This window comes from Xiphias gladius, chromosome 21 (assembly GCF_016859285.1).
Source record: "Xiphias gladius isolate SHS-SW01 ecotype Sanya breed wild chromosome 21, ASM1685928v1, whole genome shotgun sequence".
Taxonomy (NCBI): domain Eukaryota; kingdom Metazoa; phylum Chordata; class Actinopteri; order Istiophoriformes; family Xiphiidae; genus Xiphias; species Xiphias gladius.
The window spans coordinates 24,634,027-24,654,022 of record NC_053420.1 but is presented as its reverse complement, the minus strand read 5'-3'; the positions used below and the strand labels follow the sequence as shown (position 1 = coordinate 24,654,022).

General features: G+C 40.2%; 1 protein-coding gene and 1 pseudogene across 4 annotated transcripts; both read right to left on the bottom strand.

Annotated features, from left to right (window-relative positions):
- Positions 1-473: 473 nt before the first annotated feature.
- Positions 474-5,155, bottom strand: LOC120807283 (annotated as a pseudogene).
- A 5,185-nt stretch (positions 5,156-10,340) lies between these two features.
- On the bottom strand, positions 10,341-18,818 carry LOC120783297 (inter-alpha-trypsin inhibitor heavy chain H3-like). 4 transcript variants are annotated; one of them, XM_040116184.1, is made up of 23 exons: positions 18,746-18,818; positions 18,478-18,643; positions 18,042-18,116; positions 17,725-17,748; positions 16,739-16,893; positions 16,444-16,548; positions 16,125-16,287; positions 15,813-15,923; positions 15,587-15,715; positions 15,271-15,387; positions 15,021-15,189; positions 14,774-14,899; positions 14,464-14,645; positions 13,838-14,023; positions 13,580-13,719; positions 13,201-13,361; positions 12,925-12,951; positions 12,748-12,819; positions 12,184-12,297; positions 11,789-11,990; positions 11,517-11,689; positions 11,176-11,287; positions 10,341-11,031 (listed from the first exon to the last, which is right to left on the bottom strand). In XM_040116184.1, the coding sequence occupies exons 2-23, from the start codon at positions 18,589-18,591 to the stop codon at positions 10,893-10,895; spliced, it is 2,796 nt and encodes a 931-aa protein (XP_039972118.1). In that variant the 5' UTR covers positions 18,592-18,643; positions 18,746-18,818; the 3' UTR covers positions 10,341-10,892. The 4 variants fall into 4 exon arrangements, with proteins under 4 accessions (XP_039972118.1, XP_039972120.1, XP_039972119.1 ...); XM_040116186.1 differs by having other exon boundaries at positions 18,087-18,116; XM_040116185.1 differs by lacking the exon at positions 18,746-18,818 and having other exon boundaries at positions 18,478-18,701.
- Positions 18,819-19,996: the final 1,178 nt, after the last annotated feature.

Here is a 19,996-nt window from a genome sequence, read left to right as displayed (position 1 = left end):
CTATGACAGACTAATATTTGAAAGACTTACTGACTGTATTATTGATGTGATTAGTAAATCTATCTAAACTATATGAAACCCACTTTACCTTGTATTCTAACCTTTAAAAATTGTACACATTGTCATTGGTATTTTTTGCACAAGTCACAGAGTTACCTCGCTAATACCATTAAATTATGTGTAATGTCTAGTACTGTAAGTAATGTCCAGCTATGAGATTTAAAGTAAAGAGGTGATAATGCTGCTCTGACATAACTGAGCAGTTAACTTAAAATAGCACATACCTTGCACCAGTTGGAATCATCATCATAGACATAAAAATGTCATTATCCAAATCGTTTTCTTTGCTTCTGCTTGCGTGTAATTTTCGAATGGTGACACACTGCGAGTCGTTATAATTGGCTATCTCTCACCACAGAACACTGTAATTGTGGCCCCAGTGCAATCCCACTGAGACTTTCAATTTCCAAGATTCAAATGGTCTTAAAAAGCCCTGAGACAATGTAGTCTGAGGCTCTTCCATCAATGAGGCCTGTTCCATCATTGTTAACAAACCAGCAGGGAATGTTTTCCGCATCCTTCACATCCCTGCTAAAGTCCTTCTGCGAGTGTCTGTGAGGGAGAGAAAACTGATGATGAGATGTGTATACATGCACACACTTTCCCGTCACATGCATTCTGTGTGTGTGTGTGTGTGTGTGTGTGTGTGTGTGTGTGTGTGTGTGTGTGTGTGTGTGTGTGTGTGTGTGTGTGTGTGTGTGTGTGTTTAAATATTATGATCATGTGCACCTGGTCAAGTGGACTGTTTGTCCCTTCACATACATGGTGGCATCTAATTTCTCCTGGTCTTCACCTGGAGGCAGGTCTGTCACCTCAAACTCAACCCCATGGTAGAACTGACCTGAAGCAAAATAGCTTACTTAATATTGATTTATTTAAAATCAGGAATAAGGAAACATGAAATAGCTATATAGTGCATCATATTATGCAAAATTTTCTCTCAGCTCTTTCTGTTCCTACCTAGCAGGCCATGAACTGAAGCAGACAAGTGGTGGCTGTCCAGGGTGTAGAAACCCAGGTAGTCTTGTTGATTATGGCGTCTCTTCCAAACCTTTGTGTGTTTGATGACCATAAATTTAATGGAGTGCCTCAGTGTCACCGTCAGGCTGCAGTTCTTTGTTAACTTGAGATCCATACTGGAGGAGAGACAAAGAATCTGTGAGCTGGATGTGAACAAAGAAGAATTTCATTTGACCAACTGGCTGACAGAAAGAAAGCAAAGTTGAATTATTTTGTTTCTTTGTGATTCACAGGAGCCAAGTGGAGCAAAGTGAAGATTTATTTGTCAGTGTGGTTCAAGTTTAAGTCAGTGTGAGAGTGATAGTTTAAATTCGGTTTTGTAGTTTTTACTGATCCTATTTATTGTTTAGTTTTCATTAGATAACGTACTCATATTTTGCTTATTCATATTTGTAATAGGCTGTAGTAGTGGTATCTTTAAAGTATAACAATTGAACTTAAGGTAATTTATTGTGTAATCAACATGAAAAAATGTCTCTCCATTCACTTTTAAATGCATTTCTTAACCTGACATGTTGATGATTAACAAAATACCTATGTGAGTTATTTTATCATGTCAGTTTAAAACATGTTGTTGTCCAATAACTTTAGATAATAATTGCAAAGCAATGTTACTCACTTGGTTTCTCTGATAGAGGCTGTATCAGGCCACAGCAGCTTGACAAAAGTCATTAGAAACTGTCGTACCACAGTGTCTCTCTGCTTCCTGTCGTTGGTCTGTAAAACACAGCAACAATTAGAAAACACAAAATACAGTAAGTTAGTTGGATGCCTTTGGCAAGTTCTGAGTACACATACTGATTCAAGAGGTTTCTAATAATCGAACAATGTGATGTAAATTTGCAAAGAAAGAATATTCTGGTTCACTAGTAAAAAATGAGAGTTAACCAACCCCTGCTTTATCAGTTTTTTTCTATTCTTACAAATTAAAAGAATAAATAAATAAATAAATCAGCTAATTCTAATTATAAATGACCGTTCAAATTTCCCTTACCCTCAGTCAGCTTTTCTGCAATGAGGGGGCTGTCTGGTCCATCCTCAGTTTCAGACTTGGTGACCACCATGGAGGTGAGAGGGGTGACGAAGCTGTACCGCAAGGACATGTCTGTTGCCCTGGCTGTCACAATGTCTTTATCTTGCTGAGTACCAATGTCACTGGGAAATAGAAAAGAATGAGGAGAATCGTTGGTGGTTTAATAATGGCATACAATGCACATGATGTGCAGTAAAAAGTCTCATCTGAGCAGTTTCTTATCTGTCCCAGTTCACGGATGAACAAACCTGCTGGATGGTGAGGTAGGCCCACAAACGCTTCGTGAAATCCCCAAAGATGTATTATTTTTCTGGGTAGATCACCTCCCAGTTTACGACACTGGCCTTTCCCAGCACTTGGAAGTCGTTGTCAGGCTATAGAAAGAGGAGAGTTTCAATGACAGATGTCAGGAGAGGATATTCATGGTACAATCTGATAACAAGACTGAAAGTTTACAGCCACGCTAGCAGCTCTGCAAGGCTGTACAGGATGTACAGTGGTGGTAGTTGTTGAGATTTTTCGGTCTGGACCAAATTGTTGGACCAACAATCCTAAAAAAAGTAAAGAGTAAGACAAGAACATCATGGAATAATGTTTTGATCTTCCCTGAGGCCCTGAGAAAGTCTGGAAAAAGTGTGTCTCAAAAAGAGAGTAAAAAATAGCTAGATCATGACAATCTAGCTAAATTCAGTTCATTCACAGTATCACTCTTAGCATTCAGTTATCAGTTAGAGGAACTGTCTCATATGAGAAAAGGTAGATACTGTATATTGTCTATTTACCAAAATGAAAATATAGTGTTATTCATGTTGTAATTGACATTCTGCTGTTCATTTCCCACCCCCTGGGCAAACACTTCCACCAAGAAGTGTTTGCGTCGTTGTCGCTCATCCAACCTGACACCACAATCTCTGAACCATTAAACAACTGGCTGAAGTGGTTTTTCGTCAAGAAGTCCACTGTACTGTCAGGGTAACGCAGGTCCACCTCCAAGAGTAGAGGGCTGGACACCTCATCATAGAAACCCTGGAACAAAGACACACCACAATGCCCTTGGAGTGGCAAACAAACATCACCAAATTTAAGTGGACATTCCCTTTGCTGTTAATCACTGTTTTCTTGTCCTAACCTACCTTGAGTTGAACAGCTGCTTCTGAACCCTCAAATATTCTTCGGGCCAGGCTCTTGTTTTGTCTGCTCATCACATTTGCTTCATTTTGAACAGACAGATAGAAGAGTGGTTTCAATATTCTCATTGAACTTTCTTTGGAACGGAACTTTTTTTGATTTACTCTCTGTTCATCTATAATTCACACACTCTGTTGACATCTCTCTTCACCAGTAACTTTTCTTTCCCTATTTATTAAATAAAGAACAGAGAGTAAAAGCAGGAGTCTATCCTGTCTATTCCTTATACCTCCATTTTCTCTTAGTTTCCTGAAATAGGCCTTGGCATTGGCCACGTTTTCCTTTGTTGCTTTGCTAAGAGAGTCCTTCCAGGTGATAATGGCGGAATCAAACAGGATGAGGGCAAAGTGGTCCTCCTCATGGAGGTCTTTCAGAATGGCAGCCAATGCGTCTCGGGTCTGCAAAGGTTCACAGTTTAACATATGAAGATGCACATTCAGTGATGCATGCAGTATGGAGCTTACCCACACACAGTGTCTTTTACCCGTGCTATCTTTCTTCCACTCATAGATCTGCTCCTGTCAAACACAAACACCACATTCTTTGGGACTCTGCGCAGGTCAGGGGGAGCAAAGAAGTGCACAAAGTATCCATTCACAATCTGGAGGGAAGTAAAGAATGTGATTAAAACTAACATATGATTCTTAGGTGCTGCTGGAGAGTCTTTGTTGGCAGCTGACCTGAACTTCCCCTAGGCCCTTTTCTCGTTTCACATCGTACTTGATGAGGAAATCGCCATCAATTATGGTGCCTTCACATCCTGGACACTCACTCTGCTGCTCTAGTTTTGGTGAGAAAGAGATGTGTGCCTGAGAGACAGAGGGATTTATTTCAGTTGACATTATTGGACACATCCTTTATGCTTTAAAAAACATATTCCAAAAGTTCCTATAAGTCTATAATCAAAAACGTGGAAATCTTTTTTAACCTTTTACCTTTGTGTCTGTGACAGTTTCCTCCACAAGGGGAAGCAGTTTATTGGTGAGGAAAGCTGCAGTGGCCTCAACATAAGCAAGGCTCAAGGTATGTGCATAAGGCTCAAAGATGTCTGCCACAGTCTGTCTCTACACACACACACACACACACACACACACACACACACACACACACACACACACACACACACAAAAACATGCACACATAATCACTGAAGCAGATCGAGTTCGTGATGTAAAGTCTCATTAATGCTGAGACAAATTCCTCACACTTTGCATTCGTATTATATAGAAAACTAAAAGAGGAGAGTAAGTAGAACCTGAAACTCCTGCACCGGTTGTTTGGGTTTAACTAGAGTTAGAATCTCATATTGGCCCAGTTTCCCTTAAGGAGCTCCTCGTAGGTCAGAATGAAAATCACGTTACTTTTGGCCGCAATGCTGACAGACACTGAAAACTTCTCCATCTTCCTCCCAGATGTCCTGTAATGATAGCCATCTCTTACTTTACCGTGATGTTCACACCACTTCCACGTGTTCAAACCATGCTGTAATGTTTTTCAGTCCAACGTACTTGACCAGTAAAGCAGTCTGCCCAGAGGAAACAGCCTTCTCATATTGTTTCTTGGCTTTCCCTTTTTCTTTCACCTCCCCAACAAACACCTGACCTTCAATTTCCCTGTGAGGGACAAGGACATTTGTCAAAAGGTAGAAAAACCCATAACCTAGGCTCAATGTCAAAGGTTTCGAGTTTTGACTGACAGGCTGAAGTTGGTGATTAAGGCAGTCTTGGGCAGCTCCACTTCAAAGAAAATTTCCTGAGAGGAGATGGCTCTGTTCAGAGCCTTGGAGGTCAAGATGGTGTGGGCAAAACGAGATGTCACCCTGCAGGTGACTCCGCCACCGTACACCTCCACCATTTGAAAGGATGGACGGAGAGGTAAATTTGGCATGCTTGTAGACTAAAATGTTGTGTCTGTAGGGCTTCAGTATCAGTAAATCATTACTACACAAATTATCCCGTCACATTACAGGAATCAAGCAAGACCGATGGGCTAGAGAAGTGGCAGTCTCTCTACTGAATTCTCTACTGAAATATCAGATGTCAGGAGGAATGTCCCAAAATGATTCTTGTCACAAAACAGAAAGAAGTCACTTTTCTGTAAACACAATGTAAACGAAACTTAGAGTTTCTCATACTAGCAAATGAAGTAAGGAATAAAACACAGATGGACAAATCACTTCCAGCATGTATATCGTCTCCAGTAAAGCAAAGAGAAAATAAATGCATGCCACTGGACACAGGGGAGGGAAGAGCGGAACAAGTGGCATCTGGAAGCAATGTGGTTTATGGGAAATGTGGACTACATTCTACAAACAATAACAATACCACTACTGTGAGATAGAAGCCACCAGTCATCTTGACCATGGTCTCATGTGTATTCAATTATCGTATTCAGTTTTGAATTACTTTGACAACAATACATTAACATGTATTAAGGTTTTGCTGTTAGGAAAGTTCGTACCCCCAGTTTGATTTTAAAATTTTATATTAATAAATATTAATCAAAATGAGTTCCTTTGAATTTGCAGAGTTTTTGCATCTTTTCTATAGAAGAAAAAAGAGACAAAAATAAGTGACATATAAGCACAGCAGAGAAAGAAAGATCAGCAAAATTGTAGTTTAAACTTTTGTTAGTAAGTATTTTAAGCTGAATACATTTATTGACCTGGTGCCCATAGCTTCTCTTGTCTCCTGGAATAGAACATAGAATGACTGCACTTGAAATTTCCCTGAATGTTTATCATTAGTTACACGCTGCCTTGAAAAATGCTGATTTTCTTACAATCCAAAATCCCTTCTTGAGGTATCCATGCTTATGATACTCTTCATCACGTGCACTAAAGTTGCCTCCTCTGTGTATCCCAAAGTGTCTTTAAGAGTCGATTTTTCAAGAATATTAAGTAAGCACTGCAGCAGCATGTCCAGGAAGCAATTTGTGGATGCAGAAACAGACAAAAGACTTAAAACAGGTGTGGGCATAGACTCTTGGATGTAAAGGTCACACAACAGAGTAGACAAGTAGCAGGAAGCGGACAGGGAAGACTGGTAGGAATCGTAACTAATGGACAGGTGAAGCATGACAAGGTCTGAAATGATAGGTTACTTAAACAAACTATTGCATTGGTGAGTAGAAGAGGAGGAACAGAAGACAGAGGAGGACAGAGCCGTCATCACAACGGCACATGTCCTACTTGGTCAAAGTGCAGCTGCATTGCATTCTGGTTTATTGACCCCAAGTGCAGTAGAAAAAACATCCCTGTCCCTGCTTCTTCTCAAATGGATTTTTTCATGTATTGTTGTTGAACTTTGGCGCAAAATGGTATCTTCAGTAAAATGTTCTGACTTACTACTCTGATTCTGAGATAAACAAAGCTGTAGACTTGAAATTTGAACTTGAATCATGCATCTTTTGTGCGTAATGTTTCGCTTGTCCCAGACAAAATTTCACAATCATGACAAAAACAGAACTTTTAGATGTTAACCTAAACTGTTTTAGGCTAACAGTGGTATTAGATCTGACCAAAGATAGTCTGCGTCAAAATTTAGGACCAAATTCTAACATTGTGACTGAAAAAGTGTCAAAATATTTTTATTAATAATATATAATATATTTAATATTTTTAGTCATAGACCCAGGAATTTATTGTGTCAGACATTCCTAAAAAGTTGATCTTGTACAATGTTTTACTAGACCCATCTCACACATTGTGACATGAGATCACTGTTAATGCACAATGCAAAGGGGCTTTGTTTACAAAAATGAGATCTTGAGAATTGACTTGGACTTGACTGCTGTGAGTCTACCCCCTGAAGACTAGGCTTGACTTAGGACAAGCTGAGAAAAATGAGGTCTCAACGTTTGACCTGGTAAAAATCTTGAAACAGTAAAAAGCAGTCCGCACCTTAAATTAATAAGCCTGTATATGTTTAAATCGCTATTAATACAGCTTTGGAAAGAAAATGTTCAAATTCCACTTCATTTTAATGGTCAGCATTTTGATGCTTAAAAGACCCGACTTGTAATTTGCTTATAATGACTGACATTGACTTGCACTCAAGGACTTGGGACCTTTGGACGTGCACTAACAGACTCGAGACTTGACTTGGACATTCATCAAAAGACTCATAAACAGCTCTGCTTGCAGCTTAGCCTACATTTAATGTTTTGGTCTGCTGAGGATTTACTTTCTATGATGCTCCATTGTGCATACAGGTACAAAGTAAAATCACACCTGCAAACAACAATATTGACTTAAAATGCAACCCAGGTCACTGATATTTAGCTGTTTTCTTTTTGGTTTTTTTAGCAGTTTTAAAGCATTTTTTCCTGTAAGCTATCCATGCTCTAGTGTTCCCGGAGAGGACTGGATGACCGGATCACTACTTCTTTGGCATCTTTTTTATTTGATTTTCTGTGGCGCTCTTCTGTTTTTCTATGTAGCCTTGTTATTTGTGCCCTCTAAACAGATGTTCTTTTATTCTTTTTCAGAAAACAAAAGGCTGCTGCCAGCCATGCAAAGCACATCACTTCCTGCATGCCTGAGGATTCTTCATGGGAAAGATATGCTTTCATAAATGGTGTTTATACTTGTCATCAATGAGGTATCAGCTAACATAGAAAATAACAAACCAGGCATTTGTTCACACGAGACTACTGCACACATAGTTTATGTTAAATACCTGTGTCACAGCATCTCTCCTGGAAATGACCAGAGCTCGTCGGGCCTGAGCTGGAATCCAAACCCGCAGCAGCAGGTATCTCCACATTGCAGTCATGCCTGAGAAACAGAAGGGCCTTTCCCCCAGAATTGCTGAAAACAAGTGTGGAGTGAATTCGAGGCATGTGTGGATCAAGTCTTCCAGTAAAAGTTATACTCCACCCACGCTCTGTGCTGCAGCAGGAGGGACCATCCATTCCTGAGTTGCCTGTCCAATACTCAATTTCAAGTCTGTACTTGTGCATTTACTGCATGCAAGAATGTGGGTATTAGTAGTGTAGACTTTCAGCTTTAACTTGAGGGCTGTAACAAAAATATTGCGTTAACTGAATTACAGCCATTTTCACATAGGCACTTATTTTCAGAGGCTCAAAAGTAATTCGACAAACCAACATAATCAAAAAAATCGGGATTATTTTTAATACTTGGATGAAAACCCTTTGTATGCAATGACTGCCTGAAGTCTGGAACCCATGGAAATCACCAAATACTGAGTTTCCTCCCTTGAGATGCTTTGCCAGGCCTTTAATGCAGCCACCTCATTTGCATGCTTGTTTGCCGGTCTTTTTTGCCCTTAAGTCAGGCTCAGTTAGCTTGAGGTCGGGTGACTGACTTTGCCATTGAAGAATATCCCAATTCTTTGTCTTAAGAAGCTCTTGGGTTGCTTTCATGGTATGTCTTGGGTCATTATCCATCTGTACTGTGGAGCACCGTCCTATCAGTTTTGCAGCATTTGTCTGAATCTGAGCAGATAGTACAGCCCTATACACTTCAGAATTCATCCTTCTACTTCTATCAGAAGCCACATCATCAATAAACACCAGTGACCCAGCTCCCTTGGCAGCCATGCCCCATGCCATAACACTGCCTCCACCGTGTTTGACAGTGATGTTGTGTGCTTTGGGTCATGAGCCGCTCCTTTCTTTCTCCATACTCTTGTCTTCCCGTCATTGTGGTACAAATTAATCGTGGTTTCATCTGTCCACAGAATCTTGCTCCAGAACTGGGAAGCCTGTTTTAGATGTTTTCTGGTAAAGTCTAATCTGGCCTTCCTGTTCTTGAGTGTTACCAGTGGTTTGCACCTTGTGGTAAACCCTCTGTATTTACATAGATGAAAGCGTCTCTTGAATGTAGACTTCTACAGTGATACATCTACCTCCTCGAGATTGTTCTTGACCAGGCTAGTTGTTGTAAAGGGGTTTTCTTCACCACAGAAAGAATTCTGCCATCATCCACTTCAGTTGTCTTCCGTGGTCCTCCAGGCCTTTTGGTGTTGCTGAGCTCGCCAGTGCATTCCTTCTTTTTAAAAATGTAGAGTGTTGATTTGGCCACTCGTGAAGTTTCTGCTATCTGTCTGATGGGTTTGTTTTGTTTTTTCAGCCTAATAATGGCCTTTTTTCACTTGCATTGACAACTCTTATGACCGCAGATTGAGAGTTCCCATGAACAACTACCAAATGCAAATTCAGCCCTTGGAATCAACTCCAGACCTTTTATCCGCTTAATCTTTCATGAAATAACGAGGGAACAGGCCACACCTGGCCATAAACTGATTGTCAGTCAGTTGTCCTATTACTTCTGGGCCTCTGAAAATGAGGGAATACATATAAAAATGGCTTTAATACCTAAACGGTTAACGCAATATTTTTGTGAAACCCTTTGAATTAAACCTCAAAGTCTAAACTTCAATCACATCTTGTTTTGTTAATTTAAAATCCAATATGGTTGTGTACAGAGGCAAAATTACAGAAATTGTGTCCTTATGCACCTAACTGTAAGTTTTTGCTATTGCTACCCAGCCAACATTAGCAATAACAGCTTTGTACTTAGCTGTCTAGGAAAAACGTTGCGAGTTCAGCATCAAACTTCATTCTTTTACTCGCCAGGAGCTATCTCCAGCGGTGGAAAGCAACACCAATGGTAAATCCTTTTGCGTCTATTTCTATCACTTCTTTTATTCTACTGAAGTTAGCATGCTAACCAGCTAGCCCAGGGCCTGTCCCGTCTTGTAACACCATTGTGTAATAGTGAGTAACTTTAGCAGACAGTTTGCCATCAGTCCAACAAGAGAAGTAGCACTGCCCTCCTAACCTTTTGATTTGTAAACGCAATGATGGCTGAAGCTCTTAGTAAGTAAACAGCTGTTAATGCTAACGTTGGCTATGTACCGATCGCAAAATCTCACATATAGCACCTTTAATTACTGTTAAGTGCAGATATTTCCTATAGTAAAACTTTACTCAGAGTCATTTGGTACATGGAGGAGTATTTCTTTCTGACTTTTTGACCAAGAAGAAATGTTTTATCAATTTGTCACCATCAAGATAAAATTTATTAGGTCTCATGTTGTTTAGGAATTGTACAGTAGACTTCACATGAACTGTAACAGACCATTTCATCAGAGTTTCACTGCTTGGAAACAGTTTGGATCCCATTTTACATCCTGTCAGCTCCTGACATTAGCAACACTTAAACTGGGAAAAGCAGGTTGTGTCAGGTGTCATCACACAAAGGTTTGAAATTAGCAAGCTAAAGTCATGTCTTTAAGGAAAACAGAGGAATAACCAAAGTAAAGACATTATAAACACTGACTAAACAGTCTAAAATGAGTAATTCTAGCTTAAGTCCATCTTTAAGAACTGTGTCCCATGTATTTGAATACAAATTATTGTTGAATATGTCTCCCAGTACTTCTCACTCTTTTGGAATAGTGTTATTTCCAGTTCTTATAATTTCAGGAAATACACTCATAATGCAGCCTGTTTGCCTTTGGGCATACGATGTTATATTATTCATGCGGTAAACGCAGGCAGATTTTAATATTTATTTTATGATTTTGATGATCTGTGGTAGACATTGATGTGTAACATGTTTTTAAACAGTTTTAAAAAGTCCTGACACAATGTAGTCTCTTGCATCTCCATCAATGAGGCCTGTTCCATTACTGTGAATGAACCAGCAGGGCACATTTTCTCCATTCTTCACATCCCTCCTGAAGTCTCTCTGCCACCCTCTGTGGACCGAGACAAAAATATCATGTGATGTTTACAAATGATATTTACGAAGAAAAGAGCACATTTATTCATGTAGGATACAGATTACATGCAAACTCTTCCACACTGAGATGGGACACACTTATCTGAAGCAAGTAGTGTACCTGGTCACATTGAGCTCCTGTCCTTTCACATACATAGTGGCATCTGGTTTCTCTGGAACCTCTCCTGGACGCAGGTCTGTCACCTCATATTCAATCCCGTGGTAGAACTGACCTGGAAGACGACCCGAGATTTACAGTAAATATCATCTTAAAATATAATTATTCTTGCTCTGAATCTGTCCACCTTGCCAACTTAAGCAAAAATAATTATCTTATTCCGTTTTGTCTGCTTCAAAGAGAAACCACTCTAAATTCTGAAAAGAAATCCATATCACTTCTCTTGACCTGCTATAAAACTTAAACCATGCAATTTACTTCCTGGTAAGTGTGTCATGTTCTACCTAGTAGGCCGTGAACAGAATGGGAGAGGAGGTGGCTGTCCAGGGTGTAGAAACCCAAGTAGTCCGGGTGGTATGGATGCTTCTCCCACACTTTGTGTAGCAGTATCACAAACTTGACTGAATCTTTTAAAGTTACCATTAGGCTGCGACCCTTGGTCACGAAAAGATCCACACTGGGGGAGAAAGAAATGGAGGGAAAGAAGATGATAATTAATTGTCCAGAACTGGACTTTACATTTCATATTATACATGTAGACGGTGCAGCCACTCACTTGGGTCCTTTGAGAGAGGCTGTATCAGACCACAGCAGCTTGACCCATTTGCCGTCCTGGAACACTGAGATGTCATGAGTGCTCACCTCCAGCCTCACCCCCAGAGTCTGGTGGACGATGCCAAACCGCCAGAAGTAGGTATTAATTTTACCATTGGGGGGAATTTTCTTGTCTCCAATTATCTGTCCATTGACCAAAATACCTGAGGAAACATTGTTGGAGTTACTCACTCTTTAACTGCATCATATGATTTACTAGCACATAAGTGTACAAAGTGAGAAAAAAAAATTAACATTTGTTCTACATATTGGTCTATAGGAAGGACACCAGGGACCACATTTTGCACTTGTAAGCTAGTAAGAAAGTCATGATGATAATCAGGACTCAGGACTGACCTGATTCTGGGTCTTTGACCAGAGTGAAAATGATTCCTGGTTTGGCGTTGATGTTGAAGCACAGAGCGTCGTTTCTGTCTGGCAGCTCTATCATGAAATGAGGATCTCCGTCCACTGCAGGTGATACCAGAGTACAATGAGTGTTTAAACGAAATCAATATGATTTTGTTTTTGATTTAGTATTGGCTCACCATGCTGATGACAACATGTCACTAACCCTAAGAGTCCAAAGCCATGCTAAGAGCTATGTAAGGCAGTGCTAAGGCACAGCTGTGTTTGCTTTGGGCTAAAATCTAACACCAGCATCCTAACATGCTCACAGTGAAAATGCTAACAAGCTGATGTTTTGCATGTAATGTTTACCATGTTCACCATTTTAGTTTAGCATCTGAATTCTCTAACATTTGTTGCTATGCAAATCCTCTGAGGACCATGAATGTCCGTACAAAATTTCTCTGCAAGCTATCTAATAGTTGCGGTGATGGACTGACAGAGCAACTGACTGACAAACTGACATTGCCATCCCTAGAGTCATGCAGCTGGCATTGCTAAAAATGAACTTACCAAAATATGTTGGTGGTGACTGGTAAGAATGTTTGTTCAACGTAGGGCCGGGAGATTGATGTGCTACATGTACTACAAGAACAATGAAAACCAAGTTATAACCATTTCAGTGAATTGACTTAAATCTATAAATCTGTTTTATGCTTATGGTAAAAAAAGAAAACAATACTGTCTTACTCCCTCTTTCTGCCTGTTGTCTTTGCTCTGTCAAAAAAAAAAAAACAGATGAACAAGAACAACTTGGTACATGCCACAGTTCACACTGGAGAACCAGCCTCTATTGATATAGTTGAGTAAAGAGCAATTATATGTTGAAAATATGAATTCAGTAGCCAGAGTTGCTTGTGACTGTACTACAGAGAAGTTTTTTTTGCAGCGAAAAAGCTTGACTGTAGCCATGCCATGAAAAGTCTGCCCTGTATCACTTTTTAAACCCTCTCTTTCCTCCCTTACCTTCAGTCAGCTTGTCTGCAATGAGAGGCCTTTCTGTTCCTTCCTCAGTTTCAGGCTTGGTGACCACCATGGAAGTGAGAGGGGTGACGAAGTTGTATTGCAGAGACATGTCCAGCGCCTTGGCTGTGGCATTGACTTTCTCTTCCGGGGAACCAATCTTGCTGCAAGAGGGAAAATATACTGAAGTTGCCACATATGACACTGGCATTCAGAAAACCACTATGGAATCTATAAATGAATATTACAAGGTTTATTCTGGGCTCTCAGATGACGGCCTATGAGTATCATTAACAGAGATTTTCCTGAGACTTGTGGGAAATATTAATTTTCAAGCTAAAGCAATTCAGGTGTCACCTTGAGTGACATGACTCAAACTGACCTCTTCTCCAGTAGCTGCTGGATGGTGAGATAGGCCCACAGACGCTCAATGTAATCCCCAAAGATGTACTCCTCATCTGGGTACAGGACGTCCCAGTTCACAGCACTGGCCTGGCCCTGCACCATGAAGTTATCCTCAAACTACAGGGAAGAGAAAATAAGAAAAAATGCTGTCTAATAAACAGAGTAATAACAGACATAATAGTCTTCTCTCCACCTCAGCATTATCTCTAAATTTCTGCCATCTCCTTCTCCTTACCCCCTGGCCGACCACCTCCACCGGGAAGTTGTCCAGGTTGTTGTCTGTCAGCCGACCAGCCACCACGATCTCGGAGCCATTAAACAGCTGGCTGAAGTGGTTGGTGGTCAGGAAGTCGACAGCATTGTCAGGATAACGCAGGTCCACCTCAGAGAGCAAAGGGCTGGAAACTTCGTCATAGAAACCCTGAAATTAATAGCATATATATTTGTACAGAATTTGCTATATATATAGCTTTTACTATAGTTTTATCAAAAATAGTGATAACAGTATTGTGGATGAAAATGACATATAGACGGTTGTCAAATTAAAGGAAAAATCTGAAAAATTGGACCGACGTGTAATACAGCGCTCTCCACCACCACCATCTAAAACACCAAATGAGGGAAGATCTTTTGGAAGAATGTTGTCCAGCACTCCGGTAGAGATCCAGAGGCTTGTAGAATCAATTCCAAGGTGCATTGAAGCTTATCTGGTGGTTCGTGGTGGCCCAACACCTGACTGCGACAATTTATGTTGATTTTTCCTTTAATTCGTCACCTGTCTGTAGCTGGTATTATTTAAATTTAAATTTACAAAAATCTAACTATTGGCTCAGAAATGTATTCATAGCCTAAACCTGCCACCTTAAGTTGAAGTGTTGCATCTGAACCCTCAAATATTCTGCGGGCCAATCCCTTGTTTTGTCTGCTCATCACATCCAGGAAGGAGTAATCCACATCATTTCCAAATCCAAGACAGAACAGAGACATGTTTCCTCCAATAGCAGAATGCACATTCTCCTGGATCATCCGGGGGTTAGACACTCCTTCAAACCCACAGATTCAACATACACCGATTTAACGCTAAATATAAAGTACATTGATCAAATGTGCATTCACACAAATATAGTATATACAGTATATCCTACAGTATGCACACACTCTAGATGCTCACCATAATTTGGCATTCCATCAGTCAGTAAAATAATCATATCAATGCTCCTCAGAGGGAGCCTGTTTTCCTGCCTTTCTTTGATCAGCATTTCCACACCTCTCAACACTGCATCATTGATATTGGTTCCTAAAAAGAAAACACACAACAGTAAAATCTATAATATCAGAAGGTATTCCTATCATTGAAAGAGTAAAGACGACATTTGGCATTTGACATAACAGCTGGTGTCACTTGTATTTCTATTAACCTCCCAGATCCCTTATTTGTGACACGTAGATCATGGCTTCAGCCACATTTTCCTTAGTTGCTTTGCTAAGTGAGTCTCTCCAGGACTCGATTTTGTCATCAAACTGGATAAGGGCAAAGTGGTCCTCCTCGTTGATGTCTTTGAGGATGGCCATCAATGCCTCTCGCGTCTACAAAGAGTTAGAAGGTCAGAGGTCAAAATGAGTGCACGTGGGCATCGGTATATTGGAACCACATCAACAGCCTCTCACCTGTACAATCTTTCTTCCACTCATAGATCCGCTCTTGTCAATCACAAACACCACATTCTTCGGGACTCTTTGCAGGTCAGGGGGAGCAAAGAAGTGCACAAAGTATCCATTCACAATCTGAAGGGAAGAGAATCGTAATGAACAGTAATATACATGAAAGAATGACACAATCTAATCACAGATTCATCCATTTTTCTCTCACAACATAACATCCAGACAAAGAATGTTAAAGTGACTCTGTATGGTTTTACATGTGAAGCATAATTGAAATGTGTGTGCAGCAGATACTGAGCTATAGCAATTATCGACAGCTGACCTGAATGTCCCCGAGGCTCTTCGCTCGGTTTATGTCATACTTGATGATAAAATCTCCATCGATGAATGTTCCATCACAACCCGGACACTTCCTCTGCTGCTCCATAGTTGGTGAGAAAGAGATGTGTGCCTGACAAGGGGATAAATACATTCAGTTTAGCTCATTCTTAATTCTTGGGACAGAAATTTGTTTATTATTTTTTGAAATCATTTTGAATTTTGAATACCTTTTTGTCTGTGACAGTTTTCTCCACCAGGGGGAGCAGGTCATTGGAGAGGAAGGTTGCATGGGCATCAACAAAAGCAATGCCCTGTGGCTCATAGATGTTTGTCACAATCTGTCTCCACACAGACGCACACACACACACACACACACACACACACACACACACACACACACACACACACACACACACACACAAACACACACACACACACGCGCGCGCAAACAGAGACAGAGATCATTTGTAAGGGAAAACACTCTTTTAGGATTAATGAAATCACCCTAAGGCAGAATTTAATCAGGAGCATGGATTCACTTCAAACTCGTGGACCAGTGACTTGGGTTTAACTCGGGTTGAAATCTCATATTGGCCCAGTTTCCTCTGAAGGAGCTCCTCGTAGGTCAGAATGAAAGTCACGCTTTTTTTGGCCGCAATGTTGACAGACACTGAAAACTTCTCCATCTTCCTCCCAGATGCCCTGTAATAAAACACAGACATAATTGTGAGATTTTATGGTTATAATGGTCAATTTAGGATCTTCACACCAAGTCCATCAAAACGTAGAGGTTGCTTTAAATGTTTATTTTTGTGTTTGCATACTGGGTTTAAGTATTTTTCTTCTCGACTGACTCACTTGACCAGTCCAGCAGTCTGTCCAGAGGAAACAGCCTTCTCGTACACTTTCTTAGCTTTCTCTTTCTCCTTCACCTGCCCAACGTACACATGACCGTCAATTTCCCTGTGAGGCGCAGAGATGGAGAATGACACGATGCAGCTTAAGCAAAGTAAATTAACTGTATCATTTCGGAAAATCTGCTTCAGAGCACAAATGTGAAAGGAAGCAGGGATAATCATTGACCTGTACACAGATGGTCATAACTCATGCAGGAATGTGGACAGAGTGGAAATGGGAGTGGAGAAAGACTGACATGCTGAAGTTGGTGATGAAGGCGGTCTTGGGCAGGTCCACTTCAAAGAAGATTTCCTGAGAGGAGTTTGCCTTGTTCAGGGCCTGGGAGGTCATGACGGTGTGGGCGAAACGAGATGTCACCCTGCAGTCCACTTTCACACTGTACACTTCCACCTGAGACAGAGAGAAAGGGTGAGATGAAAAGATAGAAACACTGATGAATATGGAAATCGTATCACAAGCACTTCACATATAGCACTTTTATACAGTGAATTACTATAAGATCTGCTATTCTTATGTCATCTTAAACTGAATTCTTTTTTCTTTTTTTTTTGCAGCTGGGTCAAGCCCACACTGTGCTGTCCTGACTCGTGCCAAAGAAAATTCTAACAGCTTGAAAAAATGTTTTAAAAGGCATTATATCACTGATTCCACTTTGGGAGTGTTGTGATGAGGCTTGTTTGGGTGAGCCAACCTGGGTGCTGGGGGCTCTGAGCAGGGATAGTGTGGATATTTAAAAACAAAACTCTTTTTCAGTCAGTTCAGTTATTCTCAGTAATTGTTTTAATTGATCTTTTTTTGAGTCTGTTGACCTTTTCTTTTATTTGCTGGTTGCACAGCCTGTCAGTGAAGGACGGAAGCAGCCTGAACGATGTTGTGCAGATCTGTTCAAGGATTACTGGAGTCAAACATGGGGGCCTGAGTTCTTTGTGTGACCAACAAATCGTGAGGAAATCAATGAGCATATTGAAGCTACTTGAGTGAATAATGTGTGAATTGTCATTGCTCTCATGTCACCATTTATTCCCCTCTGCTATCTGTTTTCTTATAATTTTATATGCATTTATTTATGTTTTTATTGCTGGCAATTCCACACATGTAAGCTTATAGGCTTTTTAATTGTTAGTTTGGTGAATTTGATGCTGCTGCATACAATTACTCTTACAAAATAAATCAAGTTCCTATCATAATCATAAAAAAAATACAAATAGATTATTTCCTTACCTTGGCCTCATTTGTACTTCTTTTCTGTGACAAAAGACAAAGAAAAAAGAGATGATATTCTTGTTAGATCTGAAAAATCAACATTTAAGCCCGCACAAAGCTGGCAATTTCAACTGTGACTGTTGATTTATGCTATTTAATAATATGAATTATCTATGTATCTCTTTAAAGATCTTTAAAAATAGATACTTTTTTTATGTTGAGGTTTAAGTCATGTAATCATGATTCAGTACCTAGTACTGATAATTAAAAAGCACCAAAACTTTGGTGAATATGGATAAACAGAAAGATGCAAATTTCAAACAAGTTAGTTTCACCGTAACATGGGGAGACTGCCTGTGAATAGTTTTCCTGCCAAGTACCTGCAGTGATCTGGCAGTTCCAGTTGTCTCCTGAAATACGAATACAGCAGGGTGAACCAACATGGTGCCAGATATTTGAAAAAAAAACAAAAACAAACAAACACCGCCTTAACATAAAGTAACTCTTAAGAAATAATTGTGTGTCACACATACACATACAGAGGAGAAGTTAGTAGGAGTAAAATGATTATAAAACTGAACAGGATTTAAGTGCAAACTAGTACTGAAGGAGCAAAGTTTGGGTCAAAGAGATTATTCATAAGAAATCAGTCTTGGCTAAATCAGGAACTACTAAATAAAATGAATTCTGGCAAAATTAAACTCCAACTGCAAAGCGAAGTGATTTAAAATTAAAATCAAAAGGTACGAAAAGGTAAGTGTGTGAGGTTACCTGTGGAGCTTCATGGTTCCCGGAGACGACCAGAGCCCCACGGGCCAGGCTGGGCAGCCAGAGGCAGGCGCAGCCCCACAGCAGCAACGGTCGAACACCCAGCAGTCCAGACATGACCAAACTTCCACTGAACACTGGCTGACTTCACTGCTGAGAAAAAAGCTCTCTGTCCAGGAGGAGGGACATGAAGTGTGAGAGTGTGTGTGCGTATGTGTGTGTGTGTGTGTGTGTGTGTGTGTGTGTTGCCCTGCAGTATTGACCAACAGACCTGAGCTCAATGGGTAGGAGGCACTGAGCCACTGAGAAACGCCAATGCTTGTAAAGCTCAAAGAACATGTCTGTGCTCAGGCTCCAAGTGTGTGACCGTTTTTAGGACTGATACTAAACTTACACCTAATTAGATGTTGCTTACATGACAAGCCTGACACCCAGAGCCTCACGTCCAATGTAAAAAATATCATAAAAGCACCAATTAGTAACACCAAAATTATTATTTAGTGTAGGAGATAATGCCTTATCCAACGACAGTTCGTTGTGTCAGCTCATAAACAGCTGTACAGTAAACGGCTTCTATATATTTAAATAGATATGAGGCCAACAATCTGTCGCGTGCAGCATTTGTTCTGTCAGTTACTGCAAGGCGTTTGGTTACACATGTATCAGCAGCTTTTTAGCCGTTGTTTATTGTTTCTGAATAATGACAAGATGTAAAAAAATAAAACAATTAATTTGTTCATATTTATTCATCAACATCAGATAAGTTTCCTGTGTTGGCCTCTCAGTCGGAGCCTTCTTCCTCCTCCTGCTGGATTCTTTCACTCAACAGCTTGTGCGGCTTCACTTGATGTGTGTGTTTACATCATTTCCCATTTGGGAGCAAACAGTAGACTACTTTAAGCAAACCAGAAAGACTTTTTTGTATGTTTTTTTTTTTTTTTAGTGAATTTATCAAAAAAAAAAAAAAAAGCTGATTAGTGCAGGTAGATGAATCAGACTACTGGGACATGACGCTACATAAATAAACCTGACTACAAGGTGTCTTTGACAGTAAATTAGTCCATGATTACTTTAAAAAAAACCAAAAAAAAACATGGTGACCAGACTCAGTATTTCCACGAATGACAAATGTAGATTAAACTTTAATAGACAACGTTTGGCTGCATATTTGTAGCGACGCCACTCTCAACCTTGAGAACAAACAATATTATTTTCCTACCGGGACAAGCTGGGCTATTACTCTGCACTCCATTTGGTGAGTCATCATGGCGTATGAAACCAGTGCTGTGCAAAAACGAGCCAATCTTTTTACATTGAATTTCTTTGACTTGATAGTAAACCTTAGTGACAGCAATAGATTCAGGCACTATATTCAGTGCTCATCCCCTTACCCAGCAGAGTGGGCTATCTGGGGCTTTGTTGTTAGCCGGGTTTCGTGTTTTGTGTATTGGCTGAAATATTTTAACAATCTCAGCCAGGGTTGGGTTAACTCAATAGGGGTCCCAGGGCAAAGATGTGCTGT